The sequence below is a fragment of the Corvus cornix genome, chromosome 2, assembly GCF_000738735.6.
Source record: "Corvus cornix cornix isolate S_Up_H32 chromosome 2, ASM73873v5, whole genome shotgun sequence".
NCBI classification, from domain to species: Eukaryota; Metazoa; Chordata; class Aves; order Passeriformes; family Corvidae; genus Corvus; species Corvus cornix.
Window position 1 is genome coordinate 58,066,173 of NC_046333.1, and position 14,463 is coordinate 58,080,635.

The 14,463-nt window shown below is 40.3% G+C and overlaps 1 protein-coding gene across 13 annotated transcripts in view; it reads right to left on the minus strand.

The window, feature by feature from the left end:
• The window catches only part of ADAM22 (ADAM metallopeptidase domain 22), a 128,964-nt gene that overhangs the window by 66,132 nt on the left and 48,369 nt on the right, over window positions 1-14,463 (minus strand). For all 13 annotated transcript variants that reach the window (XM_039548960.1, XM_039548959.1, XM_039548958.1 and 10 more), the window contains exon 4: window positions 4,203-4,269. In XM_039548960.1, coding sequence (XP_039404894.1) covers window positions 4,203-4,269 — 67 coding nt within the window. The remainder of the gene's footprint in view (window positions 1-4,202; window positions 4,270-14,463) is intronic.

Genomic DNA, 14,463 nt, shown 5'->3' on the forward strand with positions numbered 1-14,463 from the left:
GTGGGTGCTCTGAAGAAAGCCCAGTGGGCACAGTCTGAGCACCGCATGGCCCAGCAGCACGGCTCAGCACAGCTTGGGACTCACAGCCACCAGGCAATCCTAACCCGCGAGACAAGGCTGGCCAAAGCTTCTCTGTTAACGCCACAAAAGAGAAAAACAGTACCTAGCATCTGATATGTCCCCATTCATGTTGCTTGATGCTATCACATGAACATGCTGCAAGGTTGAAGCAAAAAGCAGCAGTTTATGCCGTAAGCACTCTCACTGTAATTTTGTGCCCATAATACACATGCTGTGTTTACACCACCACACTAAAGAATTTTAGATTTTAAGGACTGCCTATGAAATATAGTTCCTTCTAGTCGTATTTAAACATGCCATCAAAAATTTTTGGTATTTATCTACCACATCTCTATCTGTGCAAGTTTTCTGACTGGGGTTCTGAATTATTTTCATGGCTTAATTTTTTTCAGAAAGCAATTTTCTAAGAACTAGTAGAATTGTCCACTGTTTTGGGGGAATACAAGCAGAAACATTTATTTCTACACACTCTGAAGAGGAAAACTGAAACATTTTATTGAGAAAATATCACTGAATAGATATCAGTTGTTCCTTCTGAGGGTGAAAAATCCAGCAATGTGAATTACTCAGCACTACAGCTGTTTTTTGCCTTTCATCTCACTGACAGCATCAGTGACAGAATGACAACCAAAAAAAGAGGGAGAGAGGGAGATAAAAGGACACAGAGATATACTGCAACAACATTAGGTATACACACAGGTCGAGTATTGATGTGCTATGAGCATAGGATGATCTGGAATGACACAATCAGGAAAAGGCAATGCCAAGAAGGGTTTTTCTCTTTCTTATTAATTGATTATTCTCTTTGCTACCAGAGGAAATTTAGGCCAACACTGCTGCTTTCCTAGTAGAGGCATGATGTACAGTAAAGGAGGGTGAGGGGGGAAACACTGAAATAATTCAAACATCTACCTCCTTTTGTTTTTCTTAGGCACTGCACACTGCTGCTGGTTTAATAAGAATGTCTTAGGTGCTGCCTAACTGTGCCAAATTAACAAGAAGCCTCTCCTCTACAGCAGCTAAATGCTGGCACCCTGCAAAAACATGTTCCACCTTCACAATGGTCTAATGTATTAATAATTATGCAGAAATCAAATGTAAGGCAACTTATGATGAAAAGGTATGTTAAGCTGAGGACTCTTCTCCCAGTACAAATTCCTTTGCTACTTAAAAGTGGTATTTTCTCCCTTCCCCTGCCTGCCTCTCCTCTTCAAAGCATCCTCAGTAATGGCAGATGATCCATATGTATTTTACAGCACAGGAAGTTTCACGGGGAGGGAAGGAGAGTGGGAGGAGTAGCAAAAGTAGTTATCAACTCCACACAGCATATGAGCCACGGCAGGATCTGCTTCCCAGACACACTCATGCCTGTAATGTTCCCGAACCGCTGAGTGTACGTACAGCTGCCTTCACACAGCGGCTCAGAGCTCCTTTCCTCTCCCGTATTGCTGATGACACAACAGCAGCACTGATGGTTTGCATGTCTGTGCTGTCTTCTTGCACAGAGAAATGCAAGGGGGAATATGGACACATTTTAAAATACACCCCTCCAGTACGAAGGCCAAGAACAGAGGAGGCCATTTTGCTGTATAAATAGTCTTGCTCAAAGCCTGCAGCTGGCACTGGATGGCAGATGGACATTTTCTTTCTGTCACCATTTCTCCCACCAAAGCAGCAACAGAGATGTTGCCAGGCTGCTTCTGTCTCTGCCTACAGCCCAAGACAAATTACACAGAGGTGGATGAAGAGCAGCATGTTGAAGCAACTGATAGAAACCTGGCTCCTTTCTGAAATACCTCTTCAACTTCTGCTTAAGAATATGCTGCATAGCAGAGTGCATATTTTGTAATTTATTCATAAGTTGCACCCTTTTACTAGCTATTTTAAATAAGTATCTAAGCAATCTGCACAATCCCTAAAATCTAGTATAATAATTATGTTACCAGTTATGGTAAACAATTCCCACAGTAATTGAAGGTGGTAAATCACCATCATGGAAATTTCTTGTGGTTGCAGTAAGATTTTCAAAACATTTGATGTAAAACCAGAGCTCAGATTCACAAATGCAAAACAGATACTGCCAGTCTTTTCAGAAATTGTTCAACAAACAAACAAAGCTCTCCAGTGCAGTTACAGATCCTCTGAAAAATACTGATCAGTCAGAGGGAACCAGATTTACTTTTAAACATCTATTGAGTACTGAAATCAGTCTCACTCAGTGTCAAGTGTACTTGGTAGCCTGCACTTTTCCAAAAATCTTCTGGTATCTGAACTTTTATGAAAACGTTCCCATGACTGTGGCCACCAGGCTTTTCTGACATTTTGTCACAGCAGCTTCTTCTCTCCCTGCCAATCCCACACACTCAGATGCAACAAAACAAACAAAAACTTTACATCCCCTTTCCTAGCATGCTTCCATACAACTGCTGCCTGCAGAACTCCTGGAGCAGTGGAATAGTAGGGGACAGAAGAGCCCACCTGTACAGCCTGGCCACCCCTGCACCCCTGCCCACGGGTATGCAAGGTACAGGGCAGCACAGAGAGGGAAACTCGCCACTCGAGCAGAAACCCCTCTCCTTTGCAGTACAGTCTTTGCAGCCCCTTTCACTCCCAGTTCAGCTCACCTCAAGTATCAAGCTCAGTGCAGCAATGACAGTTCTCTACTTAAAACAGATTTGAGAATACTGAGTAAGGCAGTGATAGCCATCCCTGAAGGTATACCCTGAGCCTGGCTCAGCATCTAAATGAAGGGGAAATAATCTCTGGGACCCTTGAGGCTGGGAGCTGTTTTGCCCAGAACATTTTCTGACCCTTCCTCTGAAAGACCTGATCCCCTCATCATTTCCCCATTCAATTAAACAGTACTTAAATATGTAGAGCCACTGATTTCAAACATTTCCTTGCTTGATTAAGGTTTGCTCATCAGGAACAATTCAGTGACAGGGCTTGGATGGATTACCTTAGCTAACTTGCATATATATCTTAATGCAGACAAATGGGTTGTTTTGTTCTTACTAATATCAGCTATTATCTTTATTTCTGCTTTGACTCATATTCTGAATTTCAGTCAAGCAAGACTTCTTGACTGCAGAGCAGAGCTAAGAAATTAGTCTTTACAATTTAATGGAACACCTATGTGTTTGCCTCAGTCTGATAATGTATGCAGACTATTATCTTGATAACAGTGGAAGAGCAGACTTCCTATCTGCAAATGACAGAAGGGGATAAACCAAAGGAAACATGCATCTTAGCTATCCAGTGGATAAAGGACTGCTTTGTCCATTCCCATTTCCACTTTCACACTGCAGAGATTAATGCATTTGTTTCAAAGTATTTAGATGATCTCAGATTTAGTAAAACAGTTTTGGGGATTCCTTTCAATAAAATGTAAACTTTGAACAAAATTTTACCTAGTATTTACCTGATAGGCAAATTTAGAGTTTCCATTTTGTACCACGTATAATACATTTCTGCACACTCTATGTAATCTACAGCAATTGATACAAAAATTATAGCTGACATCTGCAAAATAAGTCCTAACAAATAGAAGGGTCCTCAAGAAAAATCTGCCATGTTGCATGCAAGCAACAAAACACTTCTGCAAAGGCTGTGGGACATTTCACACAAGACAACAGCAACAAAGAGCATCTTGTAGTCACCATGCCAACAAACATACAGAGAAAGAAACCCACAACTGGTGACTGGATATTTGGAAATATTATACAATAAATCTTACTATTCTCAAATTTACAAATAAGTTCATAACAAACCAACAAACTTTGGGTTTAGTACAATGAGAAAAGGCTGTCTACCAAAACAAAAAGATTTTCTTCAATAGGCATCAAAAGTAAAGTATATTTACTAGTAAAAAGAACCACTATGTATACATTTTTCATGGATACCATTTTGATATAAACATGAATGTACTAAATTAGACAATGGAGTTTATTTGCCTTGTTTAAAGCTGAAAGTTAGAAAACATGAAACATGCTTGCCTCAAAACAGTAAAACAAATCACTTGAAAAGTCAGTTACCTCTCCATTCACAAAAATATGTGAGTTTGCATTAACATCAAAAGCCAAGCAAATTAAAAAAGAAAAGCATAAAAAGGAAATTCTTACTTTAACTTCCACTGTCTTCCCACCTTGCTCGATATGCCTCTCAAGATATTCAGAAGACAGAAGGTCACTGCAAGAAGAAGAATAAAGAGCCATAAGCTTCATGCATGTGTTCTTGTACTCCCTCTCAGCAAGCACTGATTAAACATTTACATTTGAAAAGGGCAAAACCTGCAGGATACTTTTCCTAAAATGTTCATAAAAATCACTGAAACAACCACCTCCAATGGAGTTACACAGTGCATGGGATACACTGATTTTTAACAGCAGAAGGTAGGACAAGGAAAACTGAGGGGAGTGTCTTCATGGAAGGTTCAAAACCAACCACTGACACTGACTGTAATTCAAGAGACTTTTCTATTTGCTGCTAAAAGTGAACAGGACCGAAGTTAGGTGAACTTCAAAAAAAGCAAAAAAGCAGGAGGATGGGAAACCAGTTGGAATCTGAAGGAAAGTGGCAGCTGTGTTGGCAGGCTTCAAAGGGCACAATGGCACAACAACGACATGACCTTGTAACACCAACATGGTGAGCTGGGGTCCATGCTGCATGGGCAGGCAAAGCTGTGGGCCCAGGAGCCACAGCCCAGGAAGGCTCTCAGCACAGATGCACACACTCCCTGGGAGCCCTGCAGCTTTAGCAATGCCAGAGGAAAAGACTCTGGGCAATAGGAATCCCAGTCTCCAAGTACACAAGGACTTGGAACAAACACCAAGGAGAAAAAACAATCAGACCTGAGGCAAACATATATAAATTAAATGCAGGCTGTATTTACTAAGACACTCAAATGCTAAACCAGTCAAATACTCTTCCTCATAGTTATTTTCTAGTCAGGCAAACCACAGAATCACAGAATTGTTAAGATTGGATGAGACCACATTATCTACATCATAAATTTCACTAAGCGTGTTCAAAGACTACAAAATTTTACTGAGATTATATCAGTATAAAGTCTTGCTATTGTCCCACCTCAGTGACAATTAAGCTGGAAAAGATGAAGAATTGGTAAAGAAAACCTGACAAAAGGCAGGTTGGCCACTGGGGCAGGAGGCAGTGAGCGCATACCTGCTCAGCAGAAGAGGCAAAAATCGAGTATTTCTCCTTCAAACAGCAAAACACCGGAGCTTAGACATGCCGTGATGATTTTTTGTCTTTTCTTTTATACCCCTTTTATACATTTTTACAACTTCTGTATTCTTAATGCTTTTTGCCTACATTCTTGGACTTGTTTGTTAAGCTAGAAGACTAAACATTTTAGGAGCTTCGTAGTTAGGGATCAGAATGTCCCAGACCCCAAGGTCCTCTCCAGAACACATTCTGTAAACTAAGACAGAACCATCCAGGGGAAGGTTCCTTGGGGAGGGGGGGCTCACTCAAGCCTCTCATTGGGGAATTTTTGATAGATGTGCTAATTAATAAAACCTTTTTGGGTTTTATTAATTATCTTTTGGGGGGTGTGCATTGCGGTGTGCCTTGGGGTGCATTCTACCTGGGCATAGTGCACCTAAGGATCCTTAAAATAAATACCAAGGTAAAATCCCTTTTTCCCTTCCAACCATGTTTGACTCTTGATTTTAAGACCAAGAAAAGGCATCAACATGAACTGACCTGCTGAGGGAGGCCAGGAACAGCAGAGCAGCACCCAGGGCAGTGGCTGCTCATCTTTCCAGAGCTTCGTCCTGGCCAAACAGGCAACAGGACTATGGATATTTTTGCTCACAGAGACATCGGTGACTGCCCTGAGTGAGCCCCAAGAAGGACAAGGTTGGAAGTATGGGTCCTCCAATATCAGCCCTAAAAACTGTCAGCTTGGTATTTGCATTAATTACCCAGGCACAAAACCCAGGAGCATTCCAATGAAATATGCTGATAACATTAAATTGGAAAGCATGGAGAATAAAAGAGATTGAAAAAACTCCCATAGGAAAGACCTGGATGGTCTTCAGGACTGGATATTAGAAATAGGATCAAATTCAGTTGTACAAACAGCAAATTTATGCACTTAAGGGCTGGAGGGAATTTCTGTTACTTTTTTTTGGAGGGCCTGGTTTATAAGGAAGAGAGACATGACCACACTTGTTTCTGGCAAAATGATTTGGCAGATCAATAGAATGCCTTCCTGGAAAACACAACTGTCATCCCAGAATACGTCAAAGAAGATGTATTTCCAGTCAAACTGAGGTAAGATTAATACCACTGCCCAAAGGAGATCTCTTTTCAAATACTACAGACAGGTACTGGACAGCTTTGCTTACAAAGTTCCACTACCTGGAAACGCAAAGAGGCTCCTGAAGTCTAGCAAAAAATTGAGTTGTGAGGGAATGTGAATGCACCAGAGTTCACATACCAAGATATAAAAGCAACTAATTAAGCTACAGAAGATGATGGCAGAACCTCAAAGGTACAAGGACTGCCAATGAGTCAGTGGAAATTGGATGTTAAAAAAAAAAAGACTTTGTATAAGTGTATAGTCAAAAAGACTTTGACTAAGTGTAAGGGACAGAGGCAATAAAATGAGGGATGTTAACAAATTACTGAATGGGAGCATCCCTGGGACAACTGTCCATGGAGGTGGGGTTTCCTCAGTCTCAGTGAGTTCACAGCTGGTTGCTGCTGAAGGCAGGAAGTCTCAATGCCCCCTCAGGAGCAAGCACTGAACCTACCTTGTGTAAGCACAAACACTCATCAAAACACTCTTGATGTCAGCACTGGCACTTGTCAAGGTACACTTGGGAGGGTTCAACAAAACCATGGTTTTGCTGCATTAGGTAACTGAAATCTCTTGAGAAGAGGTACAGTAAGCTCCAGAGCTGATGCAAAGGAGGGATTGAGCAGCCCTCAATAAGGGTGAAAGAAAGAGTGGGTGACTCCCTTGGCCGCTGCAGAACCAGCGTGAACCCTTTTAATTCTGGTCAGGCCCAATATCTACACTGATGCTTTGCACAGCTGCCTGCAGATGACCCATTACTGAGGAGCACCTAATAGAGATGCTGTTGAGTTACTGATAACAATACTCTGATTCCTCTTAGAAGTGAATATTAAATGTTTAGGATACTCATGCCCTGGGGGAAGCTCAAGGACTTCTATAAGGTCTTGTATGCACTTTCCAGATTTAGAAATTTTGACAGATGTTCTCTTCAAATGTTTAGCTTGCTGAAGTTAGCTTGCTTTAGTTTAGCTTGCTGAAGTTAGTTATATAGTTTCCCAGCATTCACTACACTCTTTCAGCAAAAGTTTATGCTTCCACAAATTTAATAAAGATTTTTTTATAGCTTAGGGCTCTACTTTTACTCTTCTTTATTTCAGGGGGACTCAGTTAAACTAATGTCGTCCTCCTTATCTAATGGACACAAAGGTTTTCGTGCCAAGGAAGATGCAAGAGATTATAAAATGTAAGATAGTAAAGTAAGTCTAGAGTACAAAGACTGAGATCAAACAGAATGGCTTAACTCAGGGAGACTTTACAGTTGTATTTGGAGAAATGACAAGGAGAAGCACAGGTTCTTCACATGTGGGTCTGACAAAACTACTGCTTTTTAAAAGATAGTGCTGTTAATGTTTTAATGCTCTGGAAGATTGTATGTTGTGTTCTCAAAAATCTGGAAATTGTGTCTGGCATGAAAAAACAAAGACACTGATCATTCTCTGCCTTGTACAACACAAGTATTAGAAGGCAACAAAAGAGGTCAGTAAGCTCAAAACTAATTAAAAAGAACCTTTACTGGCACAGCTGCTGATTACAATGTGCAATATATTGCAGGAAAGCATGAACACTAGAGGTCTGTACTGGTTCAAGCTGGGAATGGACAAGTTAGTGGACGTTAACTGGGAGCTGCCAAACACACAGAAAGACTGTACCTGACTCAGTGTTGGGAGTTCTGGAAAAGGGCTCAGGGGAAGCCTCATACATGCTTGCTCAGCTCTTCCACTTTTCCCTCACCATCAGCCCTGGGCTATTGGGACTGGGCAGTTGGCCAAGTGCCCCTCTGACCTGACCTGGGCTGCTCTGCCTGCACCCTGGAAGGGTCCTGTTTCTCCTCGGGGTTACACATGGCATCCAGCTCCAGGGTTGCTGATGGTCAGTCAGTTGTTCTTCCTCCACCCACCACCCCAGGGATGGACATACCCAGGCTGTTCAAGTTGTATTTACTTTCAAAGTAGGCCAAAGAACAATTCCTTAACAGGTCCATCCATTTTGTCGTCCTGCTTGGTCCTTACTTTGAGGACAAAAGAAAACAGCTGGGGAGTTGCTGGCATTCCCCCACCCCCAGCAAGGTCTGTCACAAGTGCCTTGATTCCCAAAATGATCCTGTCTGGAAGGCAAACACCATGAGGTCACCTGCCTGCACAGCTCCTTGGGACTGAGTCCACAGCTTGCAAACAGACCACAGATCTGAAAGACTGAGAAATTTTTAAAGCCTATCCTAAGTAACATGGCAGGATATGTCTGAGAATATTTTATCAGTATAAGCCCCATAAAGGAAGCCATGTTATGCTTTATTATTATGATTCACAGCACTAAAAATATCATAAAAATCAAAACACTCTCGAAGATCCAATAACTCAATCAATGCTATTAAAAACTAAGCTACAATCTAACCATTATACACTATCTTGAAAACTCAGGCCAAAAGATACCACCTCATAGGTGGAGTCATGTTTTGTCTGCAGTAACAGTACAGGCATATAACTGCATAATTTTAAAAGAAGTCCTTACTGTAAAACAAACAAAAATCTAAATCAAAATACTTGTGAAACATGGTTAAGATTATTTAAGCAAGATAAGACAATCAGCATTAAAATAATATGCATTTCAACATTAAAAAATAAATACTTTCCTATGGTAGAAATGAAACAGGAATAATTTATCTTGCCTGCCAATCTATCCTAGAAACCATCTTTGTCAGCTTAAGTGGTAGTTTTAGTATTAATTACAAATAAAACTGGCATGTTAAAAAAAAAGAACAAAACAGATTGGGAAAAAATCTTAGAGACACAAAGGATGGAGAAAATTACAGAGAAAAAACACCAACACTATAATTGACAATACTGCAGAATGAGATTTTCAGAAACATTTGCTGAGGCATTGGTACAAAATTTTCAAAAAGGCATGGCAAAAACCTGCATATGTTAAGACCTAAAAATAAAACGTTTCACAGGAAAAAAGCACATGTGATCTATTGCTTTTACAAAGAAAAAAGCTGCTATGCTAATAATGGCAATTCTGTTTCCAGAGGTCTATTATTTTAGTGTACACAAATTAAGTAGTGTCATTTTGTTTACAGAAGCAGCATTTTTGAAGCATTATCTCAAGTCCATGTGAGCCTATCCCATACAGACTCAATAGCATAAGGGCCAGAACAAAAAAATGAGCAAGGTCCTCTTTGCTCTTCCAACTTTCCCAGTCACAACAGTACACAAGAGTCAGAAGCTGGGAGAATTTTATTACAAAATAGGGCCCCAAATAAGGAAAACATCCTTATCCAAGATGATGCATATGCATGCACTTAAATTCTACCTTGAATCAACTGTAGTACTTATATAGGAGGTTTACCAAAATGAAGGTGGGATTGGGAACCCAGGAAAACAGATGAGCTTTGGATATAGATGGGTTCCCCAGCAGAAAGAGGCTGCTCCAGGAAGCCAAAAAAAGTTTAAAAAATGTGGTGGGAAGAGAAAAGAGGACAGAACAGGTCAAGTGTTTAAAGAAACAGAAAGAAAAAAGAAGAGATTACAAAGCACTTCAAGTCAAAAGAAGAAAAAAAGAGGTAGGTAAAGATTTTTGAAAAAGGAAGAGGTTTGCATTTGAATATGAAATGAAGAAAAACCTGGGAATTATCCCTGTAAATTTAATAGAAGCTTTCACTTTCAAGCAGAGAAGGAAAATGCCTATTAGCCAGCTTCTGAACAAAAATTAACTCTCCAGATTTAAGAGACTGAAATCCTAACAGTTATGGAAGAAAAAGAGCAGAAATTACAGGGTTCTCTTGAGAGGCCATAGGAAGAATTACAAAGTTAAGAAAGGCAGAAATAAAGGGAGTACATAATCACAGTACTATAATGTATCTTTGTCAGCATCAGTGTTATAAATAAATGACTGGCTTCATGATATCTGATATCATTGCTGTGTCTCCTTGAACACTGTAGGAATTCCTTATCATTTATTCACCCTGATTTGTCTCCACAACTCCCCATTACGTACACCTGAAATTTCAGATTAAATATGGTACCAGACAAGGACATCAAATGAGAGATCTGAGGTAAGATGCATTACTGAAAAGGAAGACGGGGTTTTAGTTGAAATCAGAAGAAAGGTCTGGATGGGCCGAATGCCAGAAGGAAATTATCAACAGACATATGGAGACCTTCAAGAGAAAACAACAGGTTCAGGGAAATGATGGAGACACTGATAAGAGATAGATGCCGTATCAGCTGCATGATTAATGCTAGCCCCTGTGGCAGACCAAATTGTGAGAAGGAAGCCCCCTGCAACATCATGGTTGAGAGGGCTGCAGTAAAAGGAATGGGCACTGTCAGGGTACCAGGGCACATGAAGATGAGGAAGCTTCCCATAAAATTAAATATTTTCCCCCAGTGGTGTACATCCTCTACCAAGTATTAACAGGAATAATAGATATGGAAGGAGTGGCTATCAGAGGACATTTCTAGTACAGCCTGTCTTGTACACCAAGGAAAATAAGGCAGGTTGACTATCATGAAACAAGGAGCCAGAAAGTGGAAAAACTGGATGAGAGGGAACAGAATGGATGTTTCTATCTGCCAGTCAGTAAGAGTACAAAGGACAATTTGTATTACCTTGCATTACACTCTGGTCCTAAACCATTTTCAGTATCAGCTATGAGCTAACTAAAATATACAGCAAGATAAACTCAAAAAAGCCACTTAGCTGGCAGATTTCTGTATCTCACTACGTGGGACACTTTAATTCTCCTTTATACTCATGCCTACCCAGAAACCTCCTCTCTGCTCATCTGCTCATACATGATCTTTCTTTGCACTTCAGGGGGGATTAGCTATCTCCATACCCCATGAACCAATCTGCTTTAATAGCTCTGAAACGTTCATCTCCTCCTTCCCATCAAAAGAATTGCTGAATTTCTTTTTATGTGGATGGTTAATTTAATTAATGACTGTGTCTGTTAAGTTAGCCAAATGGACTAATCAATCAGAATTAGATAGCTTCTTGTAGATATGGCAGCAATTTTCAGTGTCTACTCAGAGGAAGGAAAAAAACTACTGAGAAAAACAGTTGGTTCTTGTCTGCACAAATTGAAGTTTCACCCCTTTTTAAAATATTCTTCCAGTACTTTTCTGTCCTTGTTGCAGCTAATATGAAAGGGAGAAAGGAGAAAGAAACTTCTTAATGTTTCTACTCCTACTAACTATTTAAGGTTTTCTTCAAAAAGAAATTAGGGACTTAAGAATGAGTTAAGTCCTCAAAGGATTCTACACAAATGCTGAGTCGTACCCACTCTCAGCCCTCTCCTGGAGCTCAACTTCACATTTCACAAAATTACTCAGCTTGAATCTCTGATTATGTTTCTTCCAAATACTAACATTTGCTCACCTTTTTTCCTCTCCAGGACTTCTCAGTTAGATCCCAAATGTCATCTGACTTAAAAATGCACTTAGTCCCTTTATCCCTTAATAGCTACTTTGCCTGCAGGACAGGATAGTAACTGCCCTGCACCCTACTGCAGACAGCAAACTGCAGAGCAGCTCTGCAGCCCTGAGCAGGGCCTCCACTCTGGCTTTAGAGAAGGAGTCTCACAGTTCTGGCTTACAAACAGCATGTGTTTCATTTCTGAACTGGCTTCATTTCTTGATGGGAAAAGGTTTAAGCAGGTTGAAGACATTCTTCCTTAGTTTCACCAAATTTCTACTACATATGGCTCCTATTACTGGCATAAAAAAAGGAGAGAGTACACAGCAACAGCTGCAAGGAAAACTTGTGAAGCAACAGCGGTAGCTGGAAGGCTCAGGCTGGTGTGACCATACCCTGCTGGACATGCCTTGTGCCCATAAACTGCACCTGAAGTACAACCAGTGCCATTCTATGGTGCCACTCTCCATCTGTAGTCACAACAGCATGGATTTTTCAGCTCATCCTTTACAATCTTTGCAATTCAGTTTGAACTCCTCTATCTAAATGACCATATGGGCAATTTCATGAGAATGTAATGATGAACAGATACTGCTTGCATTTTCCAGGGGAAAAAACTTAGAAGCTTGTATTTAATTTCTGCAGCTAGGAAAAGACATACTTACAAACTAACCATTTACTCATATCACCACAAGTTTCTTACCACTGTTTTAAGGAAATCTAAATAATGCTCCCTATCCCAACAAAGTAAGATCAAAGCATAGCTAAAGCAGCTCTGAAATCATAATGTCAGGTTCTATTTTTTATGACAAATATTAACAATAATTTGATTGCATTTCTTGCATCGGTATTAATATTTCCTAATACAAATATTGAAATTGGCAAATAGCATCTGATATGATATATAGTGAACAGGGTTTTTTTTTAAATAAGGCACTTTAAAGGATTATGTGGCACAAGCACTGCAAATTCAGTATGGCAGTTAATTCATGCTGCTGGTGATAGAGGGAAGGTGATGACAGTCTTCTCTTTCAGACAACAGAAAGATTTAATCCAGTGTCCTAACAAGGAAGCTGCACACACAGACACACACAGAGCTGTCCCAGTATCCATGGGAAGACACCGCTACTCAAGATACCACAGTGCTAAACTAGACACTTTAACAAGCAGAAAGAGCAGACAGCAGGTGTTTGCAAGATTCTTGTCGGGCAGAAAGGTGAAACAGGATTTTTCTAGCTCTAAACTTCTGTTTTCACAGGCAGAGTTGAAAGCTGTCTGGGAAAGGTTCATTTTGCTCCTTACCCAGGTTTCCTGACAGTACTGATGGCAATGCAAGTGTCAATAAAACCTCACTCTTTTTTTGTTGATGAATAATTTACATCAGTATTTCTTCAAGCAATTACTTCTTTTTTTCTTACAAAAATTTCACAAATCCCATTAAAATGAGCAGGTATTTTTAGACCATGTTCATAGCCTTACTACAAATCGGTTTCCTCAACACCATTCTGCTCATATACTTGTTACTTATAAGTCAGGATAAAAACAGTTTATTTTAGAATTTGAGAGGATGGTAAATTAATCAGAAAGGGAAAAGGAATGCACACAAGAAACACAGGCTACACATTTTCCTGCACAAATGTACTAGTATGGTCTAATCCTAGTTTTTAATATGCCTCTTCTGTTTTATACTACATGGAAAATCATTTCCCAAGTAAATTCACTTGTGATTTCAACCACATTTCAATCCAACTCTTTGTGCATTGTCCACAAATGCTATATGGAAAGAGAAAAACTGAAAGCAAGTACTATACATGGCCCTGGCAATACTTCACACTATTGAAAACAAGTGCACACATTTTGTACAGGACACCTGTATGATTTAGTGAATGAACTTTATTAAGTATTTTTATTTGGTAGCTTCCTTCAAGATTTGCCCTCAAATTTTAGCTACTGTAAACATGGTCTTGCCCTGGAGCAAATACACAAATTATTCCTGCACTCATGAATATTTCCATGATGCTCTCTGAAGTATTCGCTCAACACAAATACTGACTCCTCCACTGCTGAGTGCTCCTTGGGAGAGTTAGCACTTCCCTCAGTACTAGAAAGCTGTAAGGTATCTGTTTGGTTTGGGTGCCCAGTCTGAAACTTGACAGAGACGTGCATTGCAGAAATACAGTGTCTTTTTCATCTTAACATTTCAGATGTGTCCTGCTCTGTGTTGCAGTCTGGACAACTCTGGAGCTCTTGAAGCTCTTCAGTGCTGATCCCAAGTGTCCTCCTCATGGTACGCTGAAGAACAAGGAACTGTCACTACAGCAAATGGTGAAAGCTTCAATATGGGGGATGTTTGCCCAGAGCCATGCAGAAAACCCCTGTCAAAGTGACTGGGCATCACCACTTGCTTTGCACACACACAATTTACAATCTGGGAACAGGCAAACTGGGGCACTCCAGCAAACTGCCTCATTGCCAGCACAGCCTTGCTTCACTCCCAGCCTACTTCACATTGGCAACAAACAGCGTATGATTACAGAAATACTAATTAAAAAAAAAAACCTTAAGATGCAGGAAACAGGAATACAAATGGGCCAAATTATGCTCTGCCTCAGCTTCTGCCTTTCATCACCTTTCAAACTCCA